Genomic DNA, 24418 nt, shown 5'->3' with positions numbered 1-24418 from the left:
ATTCACCCAACTTATTGTGGGAAGCTTGTGGAAGGCTACCCGAAACATTTGACCCAAGTTAAACAATTTAAAGGCAATGCTACTAAATACTAATTGAGTGTATGTAAAATTCTGACCCACTGGGAATGTGACGAAAGAAATAAAAGCTGAAATAAATCATTCTCTCTACTATTATTCTGACATTGGTGATCCTAACTGACCTAAGACAGGGAATTTTTACTAGTATTAAATGTCTGGAATTGTGAAAAACTGAGTTTAAATGTATTTGGCTAAGGTGTACAGTTGAAGTCGGAAGTTTACATACACCTTAGCCAAATACATTTAAACTTAGTTTTTCACAATTCCTGACATTTAATACTAGTAAAAATGTCCTGTCTTAGGTCAGTTAGGATTACCAATTTAATTTAAGAATGTGAAATGTCAGAATAATAGTAGAGAGAATGATTTATTTATTTATCAGAAGCTTCTAAAGCCATGACATAATTTTCTGGAATTTTACAAGCTGTTTAAAGGTACAGTCAACTTAGTGTATGTAAACTTCTGACCCACTGGAATTGTGATACAGTGAATTCTAAGTGAAATAATCTGTCTGTAAACAATTGTTGGAAAAATTACTTGTGTCATGCACAAAGTAGATGTCCTAACCAACTTGCCGAAAATATAGTTTGTTAACAAGAAATTTGTGGAGTGGTTGAAAAACGAGTTTCAATGACTCAAACCTAAGTGTATGTAAACTTCCGACTTCAACTGTATGTAAACTTCCGACTTCAACTGTAGGTATGCACATTAGCTTTGACAGTTTTTAACATCGGCGTTAAACTAGACATCTGGCCGATACCGATGTTGCCATTTTTAGCTAATATCGGCCGATTACGATATGTTCACCGATATATCGTGCATCCCTAGTAGCTAGTATCTATGACTACGTCCACCACTACCATGACCACTACAGGTGGCATGCACTAAAGTCAGACTGATACACAGTACAGGGATCAGGTACAACAGGAGGAACAGACATACGTGACAGAACGGTTGTATCTTTGTACATAAAAACACTCTACATCTAATAAAGACAGGATGGAAGGGAGAGAGAGAGAGAGAGAGAGAGAGAGAGAAAGAAAGAATGAGAGAGAAAGAAAGAAAGAAAGAAAGAAAGAAAAAGAAAGAAAGAAAGAAAGAAAGAAAGAAAGAAAGAAAGAAAGAAAGAAAGAAAGAAAGAAAGAAAGAGAGTGAGAGCAGACAGAATATGCAAAGAGGAAGAAGAGATGAGAGAAGCTAGTTCAGAACGGAGAGGGAAGGATGGAGGGAGAAGAGGACATAGTCAGGAGGAGTGAGGGGGTAGTAGGGTGTGAACAAACCTTCTGGCAGGCAGGCAGAGTACACCCAGAGGAGTGTGTGAGGTGAGCAGAGAAGGAGTGTCCCAGTCAGGACCATAGGCTCTCTGCAAGGCCCAACCAAGTCAGAGACAGAAACAACTGGTCACATTCACCACCAATCACAAACTCCCATCTCTCTGTATGTCCTTTTACCTGTGTACCTCTAAGCACAAAGGGTTTTGAATTGGTTTCTTCTTCACTGTGTGTGTGTGTGTGTGTGTGTGTGTGCGTGCGTGCGTGCGTGCGTGCGTGCGTGCGTGCGTGTTTCCTTCACTATGTCTCTCACAGACATTTCCACTGTCTACCAACAGCACCTTTGGTTTGAGTTTGATCTACACTGCTGGTCTTCTGCACTAGACAACTTTGAAGCAGGCCATGTTCTATTAGAAGAGTGTGATCATCTATAAGAACATTCTGCTCCGGTTTAATAACTTCAAAACAGAAGAATCTGACATGAAATTGTTCCTGACTTTGCTTTGAGAGATTTATTGGTGAAAGGGGAAAATAATATCATGAAACCTTAATCTAGATAAAGAACGGCATCATAGATCTGAGGATTGCGGGTGGATCAAATGTGTATTTCTAGTCTTAAACACTATTGTTTTCTAGCAGCAGATCCAACTAATTAGCAGGTCCAACATCCCTACACCCCTATAGCACTGCTCCCTCTATCAGATGAAATAATATTTAATCTAGACCATGATGCCCTAGGGCACGTCAGGAGGAGGCTGGGTAGGCCTGGGGGACCCCTGGGGGGCTAAGAGGGGGTATCCTGTACTGGCACGCGTGTGTTTGATGGGTAATGTGTTAACATCTTCCTCAGGTTTCACTGCCTTGTCACCCTCTCCTTTTTTCAATTGCAATTCAAAACCCATGTCTATAGTTAAGTATTCAATATTGTGATAGCTTATGTTTCAGATTAGGTCAAATTATCTTTTGTATAAATAAATAATCTGTCATAACAACAGCCTAACAGGATCCCATACAGGGTCCTTTGTAACCTACGGGTGCTCTGTGAACAGAACCAGTTGAATGGAACAGATGTGCTTCAAGGACCTACACATGCAAACATCTGCTGAATCACTTCAAAAAATTCAAACACATGACTGTCTTGTTCTTGATAATGAGTGAGTTACAGTAACTATGACAACACAGAACAATACAGAACCTGAGCCAATTTCAGGAGGGCTCAGCCATTAGTATGTCATTATTACTGTGAGAGCCATCCTTTAGCATCACATAAAAATGAGTTAGCATGGTGGCTAAGCTACCCAGCTACAAGTCTATATAAAAATTCCATCTGCTCAATCACTTCAGACAATATCTATGCAGAGGGGAGTGGGTAAACTCATGTCTCTTGGTAGTAAGTACTAGATGAAGTTGCAGGGAAAGGTCAAGTCTAAATGTCAGCCCTGTGGGCCCTGTTGGTCCCTGGTCTTCCCTTCTGGTTCTCCGTGAGCATGATAGAGTGACAGAATCATCCAGGAGACAGTCAGTGGAAGAGCTGGAGCAACATACTGTACTGTAGCCAAGGGCTAGCTCTGTTACTGGCTCTCTGCCTCGCCAAGCTCAGCTCAGCTGTTTTGCCAAGGCCAGCCCTGCACTAACTTGGATTAACCCAGTCTAGTCTAACCATAGCCTTTATACTTGCCCCGGTCCTCATCCCCCATACCCACCTCGGTCATAAGGCATCAAAGTGAGGTCTCTGCTTTGATTTCTCATATCAGGTACATGTGTGTGTGTGTGTGTGTGTGTGTGTGTGTGTGTGTGTGTGTGTGTGTGTGTGTGTGTGTGTGTGTGTGAACAGTGAGTTTGTGTGTGTGTGTGTGTGTGTGTGTGTGTGTGTGTGTGTGTGTGTGTGTGTGTGTGTGTGTGTGTGTGTGTGTGTGTGTGTGTGTGTGTGTGGTGTGTGTTAGGCTGAACCTCCAAGCCTAACTGTAAGGGGCCAGGCTTTCTGACAGCCAATTAGAGTGCCCGATCATTTTCCCTCGCAGCCAAAATGCCATCTGTCAATTCCAGCCCCACCGCTTGTTTTTCTCCAGTGTTTATTTACCTTTATATTTCTGTGTCTGTGGACAAAATCAGTGTGATTGATTAAGCTATCGTACTAGCCAATCAACGGCCAGGGAATAAAAAACGTCAACAAGTGAACCAATTCAAGCGGAACCTTTTATCCAAAGCGACTTACAGTCACGTATGCATCCATTTTATATATGGGTGGTCGCAGGAATTGAACCCACTACCCTGGCGTTACAAGCGCCATGCTCTACCAACTGAGCTACAAGTTGGTAGAGCGTGGCACTACAAAGAATCTGGACTCTCATGATGCTGGCTTGGTTATTCAGAGACTGGATGGTCTTATTCCTATAAGCGAGCTGTATCCCAACTTGAGATTCGTGTGGAACTAAGACATTTGAGTAAACTCATCGATATCAATAGGACATTTGCACAAAAGTTTCAAATGCACATGCTGATTTCAAGTTAGGAGCCTTCTCTGATAGAGGTGTATGAGTGATATGACCAACACATGAGAAATCAACATCCTGCTCCCTGGATTTGCAGTCACATATTGTACTGTGGAGGTACATTACAGTAGGTAGTATTCCTACCTATCAAACACAGAGCTGGCAGGTATAGTAGCTCTGTAACAAGGCAACTAAAGACTGCTACCCTGGTCCTATCCTCATCCTCTGTCTATTCTAGCCAGTGCAGAGGCAAGTGAGGAGAGAAGGGGAGTTTAGCACCGTCCTTCTATCCTCTCTTGTCTATGAAGCGTGTGTGTGTGTGTGTGTGTGTGTGTGTGTGTGTGTGTGTGTGTGTGTGTGTGTGTGTGTGTGTGTGTGTGTGTGTGTGTATGCAGCAGGTGAGAGAGGAGTTATCGGCGGCCAGTGAGAACAGAGCATGGAGCGCAGCAGTAGCCACACAGAATACCGACAGAGCGTTTACCTGCCCCTGCGTTCTGCTGGTATGCCATGTAGCCACCTCTTCCACGGGCCCCCCTACCTGAGCCACGCACTGCCGCCACTGCCGCTGCTGCCACCGGTCCATAAGCCGTCGCTGGGAAGCCTGGGGGACAGAGGGGGACAAGGCATCAGTGTGTGTGGGAGAGAGAGAGTGTGTGTGTGGAGGGGTCGGATTGTGTGAAAGAGATTGAGTGTGTGTGTGACTGTGTGTGTACGGGGAGTAGGGTTGTGTGAGAGAGAGTGACTGTTTTTATCTGCGTGTATGGGTTGGGGGTTGGCTCGTGTGAGAGAGAGTGACTGTGAGTGTGTGTTAGCGTGTGTATCTCTCTATATGCCCAGTAACTGGGATTAGTTTTGGATTAGCAAGTAACATTGCTTTCTAACATGAGGAAAAGACGAGTGAGGGAATCTTCTAGTTGGCAAGCTGTATCAGGTTTTGGGACCAGTCTTCCAGATCCTCAAGAACAGGAAATAAAGGGTTAACTTGGAAACATAACCAACATCATGCACCATGAAGACCGATATGGACATTTGGAACACGCTCGCACACTTTGTAGTCCACTTAAGTCATTTATCTCGCTGGCTCCGTGCGCTCTGTGCAGAGGAAGGTAGGAGGGAGGGAAAGAGAAAGCCGTAAAGTCGGGAGAGCGAATCAGCCGCAGTTGTCAGCCGGCGAGGTTTATGCCTTGGAACTCAACCAATCAGAGGGATAATTTGGTCTCCAGGCAGCGTGAACGGCTGTTGCAGCCCCGGCGGACCACTGGGCCTGGGGAACGAGGGAGGAACAGGGGGATGGAGGGATGATTTGTGGAAGAAAGGTGACTCTGGGTAAACTTGGCATTATTATGGGTCTGGGCATCTGAGATTCATCGCTTGGTTCTGAGCGCCCTTTGGGTGGAGGTTGGCTGGGACAGGAGGACACAGGTTGAGGAGATTCTAGATAGAGGAGAGGAGAGTGTGCATATTTAAATGTTCCTTGCTTTAAAGTGTTACAGCATTGTTCCCAATATTCATAATACAATGAGGCTCAATTGTCTGTGGCTTGAAAGCACACAAGTATTTTTCTGCTCTTCATTATCTCCTTCCCTGTCAATTATCTAACTTGCCAACGAATACAACAAAGAAGACGTCTCCACAGCATTCTACAAAGATCCTTACATGCAGTATGCACTCAGTTAAACAATGCATAGGCCAGTCAATAGGTAGACTGTGGACAATAGCCTTTTAATGTACATCTTTGTGGTTACCTATTCTTTCAACATATTCACACAAAGAAGAGGGAGTTGCAGTTGGCCAACTATTCAGCTACTGTTTAGGCTTTGATAAGCAACGGTAACCAGTAAAGTGGTTCGCTTTGTCAGAAATAGTTGTAGCCTTTGATAATAAAGGGATTGGTAAAGGGTTTTTGGGAAAGTTGAGCATGAACATGGCTGAGAGCTGCTGTGTCTGTGTGTGTGTGTGCGAGTGAGTGAGTGAGTGAGTGAGTGAGTGAGTGAGTGAGTGAGTGAGTGAGTGAGTGAGTGAGAGAGTGAGAGAGTGAGAGAGTGAGAGAGGAGAGAGAGAGAGAGAGAGAGAGAGAGAGAGAGAGAGAGAGAGAGAGAGAGAGAGATAGTGAGACCGAGAGAGAGAGAGAGAGAGAGAGAGAGAGAGAGAAATAGTGAGACCGAGAGAGAGAAATAGTGAGACCGAGAGAGAGTGGGTGAGTGAGTGAGTGAGTGAGAGAGAGAGAGAAAGAGTGAGTGAGAGAGAGAGAGAGAGAGAGAGAGAGACAGAGAAAGAGTGAGTGTGTGAGAAAGAGTGAGACAGAGAGAGAGTGAGTGTGTGAGAAAGAGAGAGAGAGAGAGAAAGAGTGAGTGTGTGTGAGAGAGAGAGAGAGAGAAAGAGTGAGTGTGTGAGAGAGAGAGAGAGAGAGAGAGAGAGAAAGAGTGAGTGTGTGAGAGAGAGAGAGAGAGAGAGAGAGAGAGAGAGAGAGAGAGAGAGCACAGAGCAAGCGAACACGGACCAGCTCCAGAGTGTGTGTACTCGCCGGTCGAGGGTCTGTGACTTTGACTTGGTCTACAGTGTTCAAACATCATAATTAAATATCATCATTATAGAGGGAGACAATGAAAGACCCAGCGACGAGGACTCAGTCAGTCAGTGGTTAGTTATTATGATATAAATATAATTACAGACCATCTCTCTCACTAATTAAAACATCTTTGGCTGCAGAGGGCTATTCATGATAAAGGGCCCAGACACAATGGAGCAGTGACATTGGCAGATAGTTGCCATCAGATAGGAGGGATGCCATGTAATTCACTCTCTCTCCGCTTCTTTCTCTTCTCTCTTATTAAACAAAGCCAGTCCCCATCCTGTTCTATTAGGGGACTTCATAACCTCTGATGTGGTGCTAATATATAATCAACAAATTGGAATTTAGGACAAGATTAAGTCTGAACAAAGGCCTGAGTTGACGTGTAATATTGAGAGGGGAGACGCCAGTGCGCATATGATCGGACAGTGAGCTGTCCGCGGGAGGAAGTTATTGAGCGATGTGGTGCCCTTGACTTGAGGCAGGCCCACTCATTAGACCCGTCCACAAATGGCCACCAGGAGAAAGGGCAGAGAGAAGAAGACGAAAGCAATGAGTGGAAACGAGGTGCTAGCCAGGGAGAAGAGAAAACAGAGAGCAGGTGGAGGTAAGTGGGCCTGAATGCTGTGCTCTGAGGGGCTGTGTTGAGGGGTGCTGGGGGTTAAGAGGAACACTGTGGTGTCCAGGATGAGGTGGTTCCCCTACTACAGGGACATTCCATGTGTAAGGGCCTGGAGGTCAATGTGGAGGAGGACCATGCCGAGAGAGAGAGAGAGAGAGAGAGAGAGACTGGCTGGTAGATAAGGTCATAATGAACAGAAATATAGCTCTTCTTTCTTTCTTCCTGTGGCAGCACAGTTGGGTAGGATTGGACAAGTATGCTTTTCACACTGTGTTCATATTGAGCTTGGATTCTCAAAGGCATACAAATGATTTGCTATCTGCCCTCCAATTTCCTCAGACATCAAGCCAAACATTTCACAACAAATGCCAAATATTTCACGAGACAAAAAATCTTTGTTTCTCCTTCACTGCCAACGTTGCGACTCGGCACCCTGTAGCCTCTGTGTTCCAAAGTTGGCGTTCGATGGGCAAAGTTGTTGAGAGAGATAAGGTGTTGGGGATTAGCTGGGTTAATTAATAGATCTTAGGGCAGCTGTGGAGGTTCATTGTTTTGTATTCACAGACTGCGGAGACGCCGCCCAGGAGAACCTCAGCGACATTAAATCAATTTCATGGCTCCGTTATTACTGGAGAGATAAAGCCAATATTTAGCTCGTAGTTTCTGCAGGTTTCTATATATTTAGCTGGTAGTTTCTACAGGTTTCTATATATTTAGCTGGTAGTTTCTACAGGTTTCTATATATTTAGCTGGTAGTTTCTACAGGTTTCTATATAATTAGCTGGTAGTTTCTGCAGGTTTCTATATATTAAGCTGGTAGTTTCTGCAGGTTTCTATATATTTAGCTGGTAGTTTCTGCAGGTTTCTATATATTTAGCTGGTAGTTTCTGCAGGTTTCTATTTATTTAGCTGGTAGTTTCTACAGGTTTCTATATATTTAGCTGGTAGTTTCTACAGGTTTCTATATATTTAGCTGGTAGTTTCTGCAGGTGTCTATATATTTAGCTGGTAGTTTCTACAGGTTTCTATATATTTAGCTGGTAGTTTCTGCAGGTTTCTATATATTTAGCTGGTAGTTTCTGCAGGTTTCTATATATTTAGCTGGTAGTTTCTGCAGGTTTCTATATATTTAGCTGGTAGTTTCTACAGGTTTCTATATAATTAGCTGGTAGTTTCTGCAGGTTTCTATATATTTAGCTGGTAGTTTCTACAGGTTTCTATATATTTAGCTGGTAGTTTCTGCAGGTTTCTATATATTTAGCTAGTAGTTTCTGCAGGTTTCTATATATTTAGCTAGTAGTTTATGCAGGTTTCTATATATTTAGCTGGTAGTTTCTACAGGTTTCTATATATTTAGCTGGTAGTTTCTGCAGGTTTCTATATATTTAGCTGGTAGTTTCTACAGGTTTCTATATATTTAGCTCGTAGTTTCTGCAGGTTTCTATATATTTAGCTGGTAGTTTCTACAGGTTTCTATATATTTAGCTGGTAGTTTCTGCAGGTTTCTATATATTTAGCTAGTAGTTTCTACAGGTTTATATTTATTTAGCTGGTAGTTTCTGCAGGTTTCTATATATTTAGCTGGTAGTTTCTGCAGGTTTCTATATATTTAGCTGGTAGTTTCTGCAGGTTTCTATATATTTAGCTGGTAGTTTCTGCAGGTTTCTATATATTTAGCTGGTAGTTTCTGCAGGTTTCTATATATTTAGCTGGTAGTTTCTGCAGGTTTATATTTATTTAGCTGGTAGTTTCTACAGGTTTCTATATATTTAGCTGGTAGTTTCTACAGGTTTCTATATATTTAGCTGGTAGTTTCTGCAGGTGTCTATATATTTAGCTGGTAGTTTCTACAGGTTTCTATATATTTAGCTGGTAGTTTCTGCAGGTTTCTATATATTTAGCTGGTAGTTTCTGCAGGTTTCTATATATTTAGCTGGTAGTTTCTGCAGGTTTCTATATATTTAGCTGGTAGTTTCTACAGGTTTCTATATAATTAGCTGGTAGTTTCTGCAGGTTTCTATATATTTAGCTGGTAGTTTCTACAGGTTTCTATATATTTAGCTGGTAGTTTCTGCAGGTTTCTATATATTTAGCTAGTAGTTTCTGCAGGTTTCTATATATTTAGCTAGTAGTTTATGCAGGTTTCTATATATTTAGCTGGTAGTTTCTACAGGTTTCTATATATTTAGCTGGTAGTTTCTGCAGGTTTCTATATATTTAGCTGGTAGTTTCTACAGGTTTCTATATATTTAGCTCGTAGTTTCTGCAGGTTTCTATATATTTAGCTGGTAGTTTCTACAGGTTTCTATATATTTAGCTGGTAGTTTCTGCAGGTTTCTATATATTTAGCTAGTAGTTTCTACAGGTTTATATTTATTTAGCTGGTAGTTTCTGCAGGTTTCTATATATTTAGCTGGTAGTTTCTGCAGGTTTCTATATATTTAGCTGGTAGTTTCTGCAGGTTTCTATATATTGAGCTGGTAGTTTCTGCAGGTTTCTATATATTTAGCTGGTAGTTTCTGCAGGTTTCTATATATTTAGCTGGTAGTTTCTGCAGGTTTCTATATATTTAGCTGGTAGTTTCTGCAGGTTTATATTTATTTAGCTGGTAGTTTCTGCAGGTTTCTATATATATTTAGCTGGTAGTTTCTACAGGTTTCTATATATTTAGCTGGTAGTTTCTGCAGGTTTCTATATATTTAGCTGGTAGTTTCTGCAGGTTTCTATATAATTAGCTGGTAGTTTCTGCAGGTTTCTATATATTTTGCTGCTAGTTTCTGCAGGTTTCTATATATTTAGCTGGTAGTTTATGCAGGTTTCTATATATTTAGCTGCTAGTTTCTACAGGTTTCTATATATTTAGCTGGTAGTTTCTGCAGGTTTCTATATATTTAGCTGGTAGTTTCTGCAGGTTTCTATATAATTAGCTGGTAGTTTCTGCAGGTTTCTATATATTTTGCTGCTAGTTTCTGCAGGTTTCTATATATTTAGCTGGTAGTTTCTGCAGGTTTCTATATATTTAGCTGGTAGTTTCTACAGGTTTCTATATATTTAGCTGGTAGTTTCTACAGGTTTCTATATATTTAGCTGGTAGTTTCTGTAGGTTTCTATTTATTTAGCTGGTAGTTTCTACAGGTTTCTATATATTTAGCTGGTAGTTTCTACAGGTTTCTATATATTTAGCTGGTAGTTTCTACAGGTTTCTATATATTTAGCTGGTAGTTTCTGCAGGTTTCTATATATTTAGCTGGTAGTTTCTGCAGGTTTCTATATATTTAGCTGGTAGTTTCTGCAGGTTTATTATATTTAGCTGGTAGTTTCTGCAGGTTTCTATATATTTAGCTGGTAGTTTCTACAGGTTTCTATATATTAAGCTGGTAGTTTCTGCAGGTTTCTATATATTTAGCTGGTAGTTTCTGCAGGTTTCTATATAGTTAGCTGGTAGTTTCTGCAGGTTTCTATATAGTTAGCTGGTAGTTTCTGCAGGTTTCTATATATTTAGCTGGTAGTTTCTACAGGTTTCTATATATTTAGGTGGTATTTTCTGCAGGTTTCTATTTATTTAGCTGGTAGTTTCTGCAGGTTTCTATATATTTAGCTGGTAGTTTCTGCAGTTTTCTATATATTTAGCTGGTAGTTTCTGCAGGTTTCTATATATTTAGCTGTTAGTTTCTGCAGGTTTCTATATAATTAGCTGGTAGTTTCTGCAGGTTTCTATATATTTAGCTGTGGCTCAGTTGGTAGAGCATGGTGTTTGCAATGCCAGGGTTGTGGGTTCGATTCCCACGGGGGGCCAGTACAAAAAAATAAATGCTTGAAATGAAAATCAAATGTATGAAATGTATGTATTCACTACTGTAAGTAGCTCTGGATAAGAGCGTCTGCTAAATGACTAAAATGTAAAAAATGTAAATGTAGTTTATGCAGGTTTCTATATATTTAGCTGGTAGTTTCTGCAGGTTTCTATATAGTTAGCTGGTAGTTTCTGCAGGTTTCTATATAATTAGCTGGTAGTTTCTGAAGGTTTATATTTATTTAGCTCGTAGTTTCTGCAGGTTTCTATATATTTAGCTCGTAGTTTCTGCAGGTTTCTATATATTTAGCTAGTAGTTCCTGCAGGTTTCTAGATATTTAGCTGGTAGTTTCTGCAGGTTTCTATATATGTAGCTTGTAGTTTCTGCAGGTTTCTATTTATTTAGCTGGTAGTTTCTGCAGGTTTCTATATATTTAGCTAGTAGTTTCTGCAGGTTTCTATATATTTAGCTGGTAGTTTCTGCAGGGTTCTATATATTTAGCTGGTAGTTTCTGAAGGTTTATATTTAATTAGCTGGTAGTTTCTGAAGGTTTATATTCATTTAGCTGGTAGTTTCTGAAGGTTTCTATATATTTAGCTGGTAGTTTCTACAGGTTTCTATATATTTAGCTGGTAGTTTCTGAAGGTTTATATTTATTTAGCTGGTAGTTTCTGCAGGTTTTTTATATTTAGCTGGTAGTTTCTGCAGGTTTTTTTATATTTAGCTGGTAGTTTCTGAAGGTTTATATTTCTGTAGCTGGTAGTTTCTGCAGGTTTCTATATATTAAGCTGGTAGTTTCTGCAGGTTTCTATATATTTAGCTAGTAGTTTCTGCAGGTTTCTATATATTAAGCTGGTAGTTTCTGCAGGTTTATATTTATTTAGCTGGTAGTTTCTGCAGGTTTATATTAATTTAGCTGGTAGTTTCTGCAGGTTTCTATTTATTTAGCTGGTAGTTTCTGCAGGTTTCTATATATTTAGCTGGTAGTTTCTGCAGGTTTTTTATATTTAGCTGGTAGTTTCTGAAGGTTTATATTTATGTAGCTGGTAGTTTGTGAAGGTTTACATTTATTTAGCTGGTAGTTTCTGCAGGTTTATATATATTTAGCTGGTAGTTTCTGCAGGTTTCTAATTGTTTAGCTGGTAGTTTCTGCAGGTTTCTATATATTTAGCTGGTAGTTTCTGCAGGTTTCTATATATTTAGCTGGTAGTTTCTACAGGTTTCTATATATTTAGCTCGTAGTTTCTGCAGGTTTCTATATATTTAGCTGGTAGTTTCTACAGGTTTCTATATATTTAGCTGGTAGTTTCTGCAGGTTTCTATATATTTAGCTAGTAGTTTCTACAGGTTTATATTTATTTAGCTGGTAGTTTCTGCAGGTTTCTATATATTTAGCTGGTAGTTTCTGCAGGTTTCTATATATTTAGCTGGTAGTTTCTGCAGGTTTCTATATATTTAGCTGGTAGTTTCTGCAGGTTTCTATATATTTAGCTGGTAGTTTCTGCAGGTTTCTATATATTTAGCTGGTAGTTTCTGCAGGTTTCTATATATTTAGCTGGTAGTTTCTGCAGGTTTCTATATATTTAGCTGGTAGTTTCTGCAGGTTTATATTTATTTAGCTGGTAGTTTCTACAGGTTTCTATATATTTAGCTGGTAGTTTCTACAGGTTTCTATATATTTAGCTGGTAGTTTCTGCAGGTGTCTATATATTTAGCTGGTAGTTTCTACAGGTTTCTATATATTTAGCTGGTAGTTTCTGCAGGTTTCTATATATTTAGCTGGTAGTTTCTGCAGGTTTCTATATATTTAGCTGGTAGTTTCTGCAGGTTTCTATATATTTAGCTGGTAGTTTCTACAGGTTTCTATATAATTAGCTGGTAGTTTCTGCAGGTTTCTATATATTTAGCTGGTAGTTTCTACAGGTTTCTATATATTTAGCTGGTAGTTTCTGCAGGTTTCTATATATTTAGCTAGTAGTTTCTGCAGGTTTCTATATATTTAGCTAGTAGTTTATGCAGGTTTCTATATATTTAGCTGGTAGTTTCTACAGGTTTCTATATATTTAGCTGGTAGTTTCTGCAGGTTTCTATATATTTAGCTGGTAGTTTCTACAGGTTTCTATATATTTAGCTCGTAGTTTCTGCAGGTTTCTATATATTTAGCTGGTAGTTTCTACAGGTTTCTATATATTTAGCTGGTAGTTTCTGCAGGTTTCTATATATTTAGCTAGTAGTTTCTACAGGTTTATATTTATTTAGCTGGTAGTTTCTGCAGGTTTCTATATATTTAGCTGGTAGTTTCTGCAGGTTTCTATATATTTAGCTGGTAGTTTCTGCAGGTTTCTATATATTGAGCTGGTAGTTTCTGCAGGTTTCTATATATTTAGCTGGTAGTTTCTGCAGGTTTCTATATATTTAGCTGGTAGTTTCTGCAGGTTTCTATATATTTAGCTGGTAGTTTCTGCAGGTTTCTATATATATTTAGCTGGTAGTTTCTACAGGTTTCTATATATTTAGCTGGTAGTTTCTGCAGGTTTCTATATATTTAGCTGGTAGTTTCTGCAGGTTTCTATATAATTAGCTGGTAGTTTCTGCAGGTTTCTATATATTTTGCTGCTAGTTTCTGCAGGTTTCTATATATTTAGCTGGTAGTTTATGCAGGTTTCTATATATTTAGCTGCTAGTTTCTACAGGTTTCTATATATTTAGCTGGTAGTTTCTGCAGGTTTCTATATATTTAGCTGGTAGTTTCTGCAGGTTTCTATATAATTAGCTGGTAGTTTCTGCAGGTTTCTATATATTTTGCTGCTAGTTTCTGCAGGTTTCTATATATTTAGCTGGTAGTCTCTGCAGGTTTCTATATATTTAGCTGGTAGTTTCTACAGGTTTCTATATATTTAGCTGGTAGTTTCTACAGGTTTCTATATATTTAGCTGGTAGTTTCTGTAGGTTTCTATTTATTTAGCTGGTAGTTTCTACAGGTTTCTATATATTTAGCTGGTAGTTTCTACAGGTTTCTATATATTTAGCTGGTAGTTTCTACAGGTTTCTATATATTTAGCTGGTAGTTTCTGCAGGTTTCTATATATTTAGCTGGTAGTTTCTGCAGGTTTCTATATATTTAGCTGGTAGTTTCTGCAGGTTTATTATATTTAGCTGGTAGTTTCTGCAGGTTTCTATATATTTAGCTGGTAGTTTCTACAGGTTTCTATATATTAAGCTGGTAGTTTCTGCAGGTTTCTATATATTTAGCTGGTAGTTTCTGCAGGTTTCTATATAGTTAGCTGGTAGTTTCTGCAGGTTTCTATATAGTTAGCTGGTAGTTTCTGCAGGTTTCTATATATTTAGCTGGTAGTTTCTACAGGTTTCTATATATTTAGGTGGTATTTTCTGCAGGTTTCTATTTATTTAGCTGGTAGTTTCTGCAGGTTTCTATATATTTAGCTGGTAGTTTCTGCAGTTTTCTATATATTTAGCTGGTAGTTTCTGCAGGTTTCTATATATTTAGCTGTTAGTTTCTGCAGGTTTCTATATAATTAGCTGGTAGTTTCTGCAGGTTTCTATATATTTAGCTGTGGCTCAGTTGGTAGAGCATGGTGTTTGCAATGCCAGGGTTGTGGGTTCGATTCCCACGGGGGGCCAGTACAAAAAAATAAATGCTTGAAATGAAAATCAAATGTATGAAATGTATGTATTCACTACTGTAAGTCGCTCTGGATAAGAGCGTCTGCTAAATGACTAAAATGTAAAAAATGTAAATGTAGTTTATGCAGGTTTCTATATATTTAGCTGGTAGTTTCTGCAGGTTTCTATATAGTTAGCTGGTAGTTTCTGCAGGTTTCTATATAATTAGCTGGTAGTTTCTGAAGGTTTATATTTATTTAGCTCGTAGTTTCTGCAGGTTTCTATATATTTAGCTCGTAGTTTCTGCAGGTTTCTATATATTTAGCTAGTAGTTCCTGCAGGTTTCTAGATATTTAGCTGGTAGTTTCTGCAGGTTTCTATATATTTAGCTGGTAGTTTCTGCAGGTTTCTATATATTTAGCTGGTAGTTTCTGCAGGTTTCTATATATTTAGCTGGTAGTTTCTGCAGGTTTATATTTATTTAGCTGGTAGTTTCTACAGGTTTCTATATATTTAGCTGGTAGTTTCTACAGGTTTCTATATATTTAGCTGGTAGTTTCTGCAGGTGTCTATATATTTAGCTGGTAGTTTCTACAGGTTTCTATATATTTAGCTGGTAGTTTCTGCAGGTTTCTATATATTTAGCTGGTAGTTTCTGCAGGTTTCTATATATTTAGCTGGTAGTTTCTGCAGGTTTCTATATATTTAGCTGGTAGTTTCTACAGGTTTCTATATAATTAGCTGGTAGTTTCTGCAGGTTTCTATATATTTAGCTGGTAGTTTCTACAGGTTTCTATATATTTAGCTGGTAGTTTCTGCAGGTTTATATTTATTTAGCTGGTAGTTTCTGCAGGTTTCTATATATATTTAGCTGGTAGTTTCTACAGGTTTCTATATATTTAGCTGGTAGTTTCTGCAGGTTTCTATATATTTAGCTGGTAGTTTCTGCAGGTTTCTATATAATTAGCTGGTAGTTTCTGCAGGTTTCTATATATTTTGCTGCTAGTTTCTGCAGGTTTCTATATATTTAGCTGGTAGTTTATGCAGGTTTCTATATATTTAGCTGCTAGTTTCTACAGGTTTCTATATATTTAGCTGGTAGTTTCTGCAGGTTTCTATATATTTAGCTGGTAGTTTCTGCAGGTTTCTATATAATTAGCTGGTAGTTTCTGCAGGTTTCTATATATTTTGCTGCTAGTTTCTGCAGGTTTCTATATATTTAGCTGGTAGTTTCTGCAGGTTTCTATATATTTAGCTGGTAGTTTCTACAGGTTTCTATATATTTAGCTGGTAGTTTCTACAGGTTTCTATATATTTAGCTGGTAGTTTCTGTAGGTTTCTATTTATTTAGCTGGTAGTTTCTACAGGTTTCTATATATTTAGCTGGTAGTTTCTACAGGTTTCTATATATTTAGCTGGTAGTTTCTACAGGTTTCTATATATTTAGCTGGTAGTTTCTGCAGGTTTCTATATATTTAGCTGGTAGTTTCTGCAGGTTTCTATATATTTAGCTGGTCGTTTCTGCAGGTTTATTATATTTAGCTGGTAGTTTCTGCAGGTTTCTATATATTTAGCTGGTAGTTTCTACAGGTTTCTATATATTAAGCTGGTAGTTTCTGCAGGTTTCTATATATTTAGCTGGTAGTTTCTGCAGGTTTCTATATAGTTAGCTGGTAGTTTCTGCAGGTTTCTATATAGTTAGCTGGTAGTTTCTGCAGGTTTCTATATATTTAGCTGGTAGTTTCTACAGGTTTCTATATATTTAGGTGGTATTTTCTGCAGGTTTCTATTTATTTAGCTGGTAGTTTCTGCAGGTTTCTATATATTTAGCTGGTAGTTTCTGCAGTTTTCTATATATTTAGCTGGTAGTTTCTGCAGGTTTCTATATATTTAGCTGTTAGTTTCTGCAGGTTTCTATATAATTAGCTGGTAGTTTCTGCAGGTTTCTATATATTTAGCTGTGGCTCAGTTGGTAGAGCATGGTGTTTGCAATGCCAGGGTTGTGGGTTCGATTCCCACGGGGGGCCAGTACAAAAAAATAAATGCTTGAAATGAAAATCAAATGTATGAAATGTATGTATTCACTACTGTAAGTCGCTCTGGATAAGAGCGTCTGCTAAATGACTAAAATGTAAAAAATGTAAATGTAGTTTATGCAGGTTTCTATATATTTAGCTGGTAGTTTCTGCAGGTTTCTATATAGTTAGCTGGTAGTTTCTGCAGGTTTCTATATAATTAGCTGGTAGTTTCTGAAGGTTTATATTTATTTAGCTCGTAGTTTCTGCAGGTTTCTATATATTTAGCTCGTAGTTTCTGCAGGTTTCTATATATTTAGCTAGTAGTTCCTGCAGGTTTCTAGATATTTAGCTGGTAGTTTCTGCAGGTTTCTATATATGTAGCTGGTAGTTTCTGCAGGGTTCTATATATTTAGCTGGTAGTTTCTGAAGGTTTATATTTAATTAGCTGGTAGTTTCTGAAGGTTTATATTCATTTAGCTGGTAGTTTCTGAAGGTTTCTATATATTTAGCTGGTAGTTTCTACAGGTTTCTATATATTTAGCTGGTAGTTTCTGAAGGTTTATATTTATTTAGCTGGTAGTTTCTGCAGGTTTTTTATATTTAGCTGGTAGTTTCTGCAGGTTTTTTTATATTTAGCTGGTAGTTTCTGAAGGTTTATATTTCTGTAGCTGGTAGTTTCTGCAGGTTTCTATATATTAAGCTGGTAGTTTCTGCAGGTTTCTATATATTTAGCTAGTAGTTTCTGCAGGTTTCTATATATTAAGCTGGTAGTTTCTGCAGGTTTATATTTATTTAGCTGGTAGTTTCTGCAGGTTTATATTAATTTAGCTGGTAGTTTCTGCAGGTTTCTATTTATTTAGCTGGTAGTTTCTGCAGGTTTCTATATATTTAGCTGGTAGTTTCTGCAGGTTTTTTATATTTAGCTGGTAGTTTCTGAAGGTTTATATTTATGTAGCTGGTAGTTTGTGAAGGTTTACATTTATTTAGCTGGTAGTTTCTGCAGGTTTATATATATTTAGCTGGTAGTTTCTGCAGGTTTCTAATTGTTTAGCTGGTAGTTTCTGCAGGTTTCTATATATTTAGCTGGTAGTTTCTGCAGGTTTCTATATATTTAGCTGGTAGTTTCTGCAGGTTTTTTATATTTAGCTGGTAGTTTCTGAAGGTTTATATTTATTTAGCTGGTAGTTTCTGCAGGTTTCTATATATTTAGCTAGAAGTTTCTGCAGGTTTCTATTTATTTAGCTGGTAGTTTCTGAAGGTTTATATTTAATTAGCTGGTAGTTTCTGCAGGTTTGTATATATTTAGCTGGTAGTTTGTGAAGGTTTATATTTATTTAGCTGGTAGTTTCTGCAGGTTTCTATATATTTAGCTGGTAGTTTCTACAGGTTTCTATATATTTAGCTGGTAGTTTCTGAAGGTTTATATTTATTTAGCTGGTAGTTTCTGAAGGTTTATATTTATTTAGCTGGTAGTTTCTGCAGGTTTATTATATTTAGCTGGTAGTTTCTGCAGGTTTCTATTTATTTAGCTGGTAGTTTCTGCAGGTTTTTTTATATTTAGCTGGTAGTTTCTGAAGGTTTATATTTCTGTAGCTGGTAGTTTGTGAAGGTTTATATTTATTTAGCTGGTAGTTTCTGCAGGTTTCTATATATTTAGCTGGTAGTTTCTGCAGGTTTATATTTATTTAGCTGGTAGTTTCAGCAGGTTTCTATATATTTAGCTGGTAGTTTCTGCAGGTTTTTTATATTTAGCTGGTAGTTTCTGAAGGTTTATATTTATGTAGCTGGTAGTTGGTGAAGGTTTACATTTATTTAGCTGGTAGTTTCTGCGGATTCTATATATTTAGCTGGTAGTTTCTGCAGGTTTCTATTTGTTTAGCTGGTATTTTCTGCAGGTTTCTATTTAGCTGGTAGTTTCTGCAGGTTTCTATATATTTAGCTGGTAGTTTCTGCAGGTTTTTTATATTTAGCTGGTAGTTTCTACAGGTTTATATTTATTTAGCTGGTAGTTTCTGCAGGTTTCTATATATTTAGCTGGTAGTTTCTGCAGGTTTCTATTTATTTAGCTGGTAGTTTCTGCAGGTTTTTTATATTTAGCTGGTAGTTTCTGAAGGTTTATATTTATTTAGCTGGTAGTTTCTGCAGGTTTATATTTATTTAGCTGGTAGTTTCTGCAGGTTTTTTATATTTAGCTGGTAGTTTCTGAAGGTTTATATTTATTTAGCTGGTAGTTTCTGCAGGTTTATATTTATTTAGCTAGTAGTTTCTGCAGGTTTCTATATATTTAGCTGGTAGTTTCTGCAGGTTTTTTATATTTAGCTGGTAGTTTCTGAAGGTTTATATTTATTTAGCTGGTAGTTTCTGCAGGTTTCTATATATTTAGCTAGAAGTTTCTGCAGGTTTCTATATATTTAGCTGGTAGTTTCTGCAGGTTTCTATATATTTAGCTGGAAGTTTCTGCAGGTTTCTATATATTTAGCTGGTAGTTTCTGCAGGTTTTTTATATTTAGCTGGTAGTTTCTGAAGGTTTATATTTATTTAGCTGGTAGTTTCTGCAGGTTTCTATATATTTAGCTGGTAGTTTCTGCAGGTTTATATTTATTTAGCTGGTAGTTTCTGCAGGTTTCTATATATTTAGCTGGTAGTTTCTGCAGGTTTCTATTTGTTTAGCTGGTAGTTTCTGCAGGTTTCTATATATTTAGCTGGTAGTTTCTGCAGGTTTTTTATATTTAGCTGGTAGTTTCTGAAGGTTTATATTTATTTAGCTGGTAGTTTCTGCAGGTTTCTATATATTTAGCTGGTAGTTTCTGCAGGTTTCTATTTAGCTGGTAGTTTCTGCAGGTTTCTATATATTTAGCTGGTAGTTTCTGCAGGTTTCTATATATTTAGCTAGTAGCTTCTGCAGGTTTCTATATATTTAGCTGGTAGTTTCTGCAGGTTTCTATATATTTAGCTAGCAGCTTCTGCAGGTTTCTATTTATTTAGCTGGTAGTTTCTGCAGGTTTATTATATTTAGCTGGTAGTTTCTGCAGGTTTCTATATATTTAGCTGGTAGTTTCTGCAGGTTTCTATATATTTAGCTGGTAGTTTCTACAGGTTTCTATATATTTAGCTGGTAGTTTCTGCAGGTTTCTATATATTTAGCTGGTAGTTTCTGCAGGTTTCTATATATTTAGCTGGTAGTTTCTGCAGGTTTCTATATATTTAGCTGGTAGTTTCTGCAGGTTTCTATATAATTAGCTGGTAGTTTCTGCAGGTTTCTATATATTTAGCTGGCAGTTTCAACAGGTTTATTTTTATTTAGCTGGTAGTTTCGACAGGTTTCTATATATTTAGCTGGTAGTTTCTACAGGTTTCTATATATTTAGCTGGTAGTTCCTACAGGTTTCTATATATTTAGCTAGTAGCTTCTGCAGGTTTCTATTTATTTAGCTGGTAGTTTCTGCAGGTTTCTATATAGTTAGCTGGTAGTTTCCGCAGGTTTCTATATATTTAGCTGGTAGTTTCTACAGGTTTCTATATATTTAGCTGGTAGTTTCTGCAGGTTTCTATATATTTAGCTGGTAGTTTCTGCAGGTTTCTATATATTTAGCTGGTAGTTTCTACAGGTTTCTATATATTTAGCTGTTAGTTTCTGCAGGTTTCTATATATTTAGCTGTTAGTTTCTGCAGGTTTCTATATATTTAGCTGGTAGTTTCTGCAGGTTTCTATATATTTAGCTGGCAGTTTCTACAGGTTTATATTTATTTAGCTGGTAGTTTCTGCAGGTTTCTATATAGTTAGCTGGTAGTTTCTGCAGGTTTCTATATATTAAGCTGGTAGTTCCAACAGGTTTCTATATATTTAGCTGGTAGTTTATGCAGGTTTCTATATATTTAGCTGGTAGTTTCTACAGGTTTCTATATATTTAGCTGGTAGTTTCTACAGGTTTCTATATATTTAGCTGGTAGTTTCTGCAGGTTTCTATATATTTAGCTGGTAGTTTCTACAGGTTTCTATATATTTAGCTGGTAGTTTCTGCAGGTTTCTATATATTTAGCTAGTAGTTTCTGCAGGTTTCTATTTATTTAGCTGGTAGTTTCTGCAGGTTTCTATATATTTAGCTGGTAGTTTCTACAGGTTTCTATATATTTAGCTGTTAGTTTCTGCAGGTTTCTATATATTTAGCTGGTAGTTTCTGCAGGTTTCTATATATTTAGCTGGTAGTTTCTGCAGGTTTCTATATAATTAGCTGGTAGTTTCTGCAGGTTTCTATATATTTAGCTGGTAGTTTCGGCAGGTTTCTATATATTTAGCTGCTAGTTTCTGCAGGTTTCTATTTGTTTAGCTGGTAGTTTCTGCAGGTTTCTATATATTTAGCTGGTAGTTTCTGCAGGTTTTTTATATTTAGCTGGTAGTTTCTGAAGGTTTATATTTATTTAGCTGGTAGTTTCTGCAGGTTTCTATATATTTAGCTGGTAGTTTCTGCAGGTTTCTATTTAGCTGGTAGTTTCTGCAGGTTTCTATATATTTAGCTGGTAGTTTCTGCAGGTTTCTATATATTTAGCTAGTAGCTTCTGCAGGTTTCTATATATTTAGCTGGTAGTTCCTGCAGGTTTCTATATATTTAGCTAGCAGCTTCTGCAGGTTTCTATTTATTTAGCTGGTAGTTTCTGCAGGTTTATTATGTTTAGCTGGTAGTTTCTGCAGGTTTCTATATATTTAGCTGGTAGTTTCTGCAGGTTTCTATATATTTAGCTGGTAGTTTCTACAGGTTTCTATATATTTAGCTGGTAGTTTCTGCAGGTTTCTATATATTTAGCTGGTAGTTTCTACAGGTTTCTATATATTTAGCTGGTAGTTTCTACAGGTTTCTATATATTTAGCTGGTAGTTTCTGCAGGTTTCTATATAGTTAGCTGGTAGTTTCTACAGGTTTCTATATATTTAGCTGGTAGTTTCTGCAGGTTTCTATATATTTAGCTGGTAGTTTCTGCAGGTTTCTATATATTTAGCTGGTAGTTTCTGCAGGTTTCTATATATTTAGCTGGTAGTTTCTGCAGGTTTCTATATATTTAGCTGGTAGTTTCTGCAGGTTTATATATAATTAGCTGGTAGTTTCTGCAGGTTTCTATATATTTAGCTGGCAGTTTCAACAGGTTTATTTTTATTTAGCTGGTAGTTTCTACAGGTTTCTATATATTTAGCTGGTAGTTTCTACAGGTTTCTATATATTTAGCTGGTAGTTCCTACAGGTTTCTATATATTTAGCTAGTAGCTTCTGCAGGTTTCTATTTATTTAGCTGGTAGTTTCTGCAGGTTTCTATATAGTTAGCTGGTACTTTCCGCAGGTTTCTATATATTTAGCTGGTAGTTTCTACAGGTTTCTATATATTTAGCTGGTAGTTTCTGCAGGTTTCTATATATTTAGCTGGTAGTTTCTGCAGGTTTCTATATATTTAGCTGGTAGTTTCTGCAGGTTTCTATATATTTAGCTGGTAGTTTCTGCAGGTTTCTATATATTTAGCTGGTAGTTTCTGCAGGTTTCTATATATTTAGCTGGCAGTTTCTACAGGTTTATATTTATTTAGCTGGTAGTTTCTGCAGGTTTCTATATAGTTAGCTGGTAGTTTCTGCAGGTTTCTATATATTAAGCTGGTAGTTTCAACAGGTTTCTATATATTTAGCTGGTAGTTTATGCAGGTTTCTATATATTTAGCTGGTAGTTTCTACAGGTTTCTATATATTTAGCTGGTAGTTTCTACAGGTTTCTATATATTTAGCTGGTAGTTTCTGCAGGTTTCTATATATTTAGCTGGTAGTTTCTACAGGTTTCTATATATTTAGCTGGTAGTTTCTGCAGGTTTCTATATATTTAGCTAGTAGTTTCTGCAGGTTTCTATTTATTTAGCTGGTAGTTTCTGCAGGTTTCTATATATTTAGCTGGTAGTTTCTACAGGTTTCTATATATTTAGCTGTTAGTTTCTGCAGGTTTCTATATATTTAGCTGGTAGTTTCTGCAGGTTTCTATATATTTAGCTGGTAGTTTCTGCAGGTTTCTATATATTTAGCTGGTAGTTTCTGCAGGTTTCTATATAATTAGCTGGTAGTTTCTGCAGGTTTCTATATATTTAGCTGGTAGTTTCGGCAGGTTTCTATATATTTAGCTGCTAGTTTCTGCAGGTTTCTATATATTTAGCTGGTAGTTTCTGCAGGTTTCTATATAATTAGCTGGTAGTTTCTACAGGTTTCTATATATTTAGCTGGTAGTTTCTGCAGGTTTCTATATATTTAGCTGGTAGTTTCTACAGGTTTCTATTTATTTAGCTGGTAGTTTCTGCAGGTTTCTATATATTTAGCTGGTAGTTTCTACAGGTTTCTATATATTTAGCTGGTAGTTTCTACAGGTTTCTATATATTTAGCTGGTAGTTTCTGCAGGTTTCTATATATTTAGCTAGTAGTTTCTGCAGGTTTCTATTTATTTAGCTGGTAGTTTCAGCAGGTTTCTATATATTTAGCTGGTAGTTTCTGCAGGTTTCTATATATTTAGCTGGTAGTTTCTACAGGTTTCTATATAGTTAGCTGGTAGTTTCTACAGGTTTCTATATATTTAGCTGGTAGTTTCTGCAGGTTTCTATTTATTTAGCTGGTAGTTTCTACAGGTTTCTATATATTTAGCTGGTAGTTTCTGCAGGTTTCTATATATTTAGCTGGTAGTTTCGGCAGGTTTCTATATATTTAGCTGCTAGTTTCTGCAGGTTTCTATTTGTTTAGCTGGTAGTTTCTGCAGGTTTCTATATATTTAGCTGGTAGTTTCTGCAGGTTTTTTATATTTAGCTGGTAGTTTCTGAAGGTTTATATTTATTTAGCTGGTAGTTTCTGCAGGTTTCTATATATTTAGCTGGTAGTTTCTGCAGGTTTCTATTTAGCTGGTAGTTTCTGCAGGTTTCTATATATTTAGCTGGTAGTTTCTGCAGGTTTCTATATATTTAGCTAGTAGCTTCTGCAGGTTTCTATATATTTAGCTGGTAGTTCCTGCAGGTTTCTATATATTTAGCTAGCAGCTTCTGCAGGTTTCTATTTATTTAGCTGGTAGTTTCTGCAGGTTTATTATATTTAGCTGGTAGTTTCTGCAGGTTTCTATATATTTAGCTGGTAGTTTCTGCAGGTTTCTATATATTTAGCTGGTAGTTTCTACAGGTTTCTATATATTTAGCTGGTAGTTTCTGCAGGTTTCTATATATTTAGCTGGTAGTTTCTACAGGTTTCTATATATTTAGCTGGTAGTTTCTACAGGTTTCTATATATTTAGCTGGTAGTTTCTGCAGGTTTCTATATAGTTAGCTGGTAGTTTCTACAGGTTTCTATATATTTAGCTGGTAGTTTCTGCAGGTTTCTATATATTTAGCTGGTAGTTTCTGCAGGTTTCTATATATTTAGCTGGTAGTTTCTGCAGGTTTCTATATATTTAGCTGGTAGTTTCTGCAGGTTTCTATATATTTAGCTGGTAGTTTCTGCAGGTTTATATATAATTAGCTGGTAGTTTCTGCAGGTTTCTATATATTTAGCTGGCAGTTTCAACAGGTTTATTTTTATTTAGCTGGTAGTTTCTACAGGTTTCTATATATTTAGCTGGTAGTTTCTACAGGTTTCTATATATTTAGCTGGTAGTTCCTACAGGTTTCTATATATTTAGCTAGTAGCTTCTGCAGGTTTCTATTTATTTAGCTGGTAGTTTCTGCAGGTTTCTATATAGTTAGCTGGTACTTTCCGCAGGTTTCTATATATTTAGCTGGTAGTTTCTACAGGTTTCTATATATTTAGCTGGTAGTTTCTGCAGGTTTCTATATATTTAGCTGGTAGTTTCTGCAGGTTTCTATATATTTAGCTGGTAGTTTCTGCAGGTTTCTATATATTTAGCTGGTAGTTTCTGCAGGTTTCTATATATTTAGCTGTTAGTTTCTGCA

At 37.0% G+C, this 24418-nt stretch overlaps 1 protein-coding gene across 6 annotated transcripts in view; it reads right to left on the bottom strand.

The window, feature by feature from the left end:
• LOC106581265 (RNA-binding protein Musashi homolog 2) overlaps nt 1-24418 on the bottom strand; it is a 443530-nt gene that overhangs the window by 36178 nt on the left and 382934 nt on the right. For 3 of the 6 annotated variants that reach the window (XM_045703896.2, XM_045703899.2, XM_045703902.2), the window contains exon 11: nt 4323-4442. In XM_045703896.2, coding sequence (XP_045559852.1) covers nt 4323-4442 — 120 coding nt within the window. The remainder of the gene's footprint in view (nt 1-4322; nt 4443-24418) is intronic. The other 3 variants (XM_045703898.2, XM_045703901.2, XM_045703903.2) reach the window with 1 other exon arrangement.

Source organism: Salmo salar, chromosome 20, assembly GCF_965601325.2.
Source record: "Salmo salar chromosome 20, fSalSal1, whole genome shotgun sequence".
In the NCBI taxonomy this organism is placed as follows: Eukaryota; Metazoa; Chordata; class Actinopteri; order Salmoniformes; family Salmonidae; genus Salmo; species Salmo salar.
This window is presented reverse-complemented; position numbering and strand designations above follow the sequence as displayed.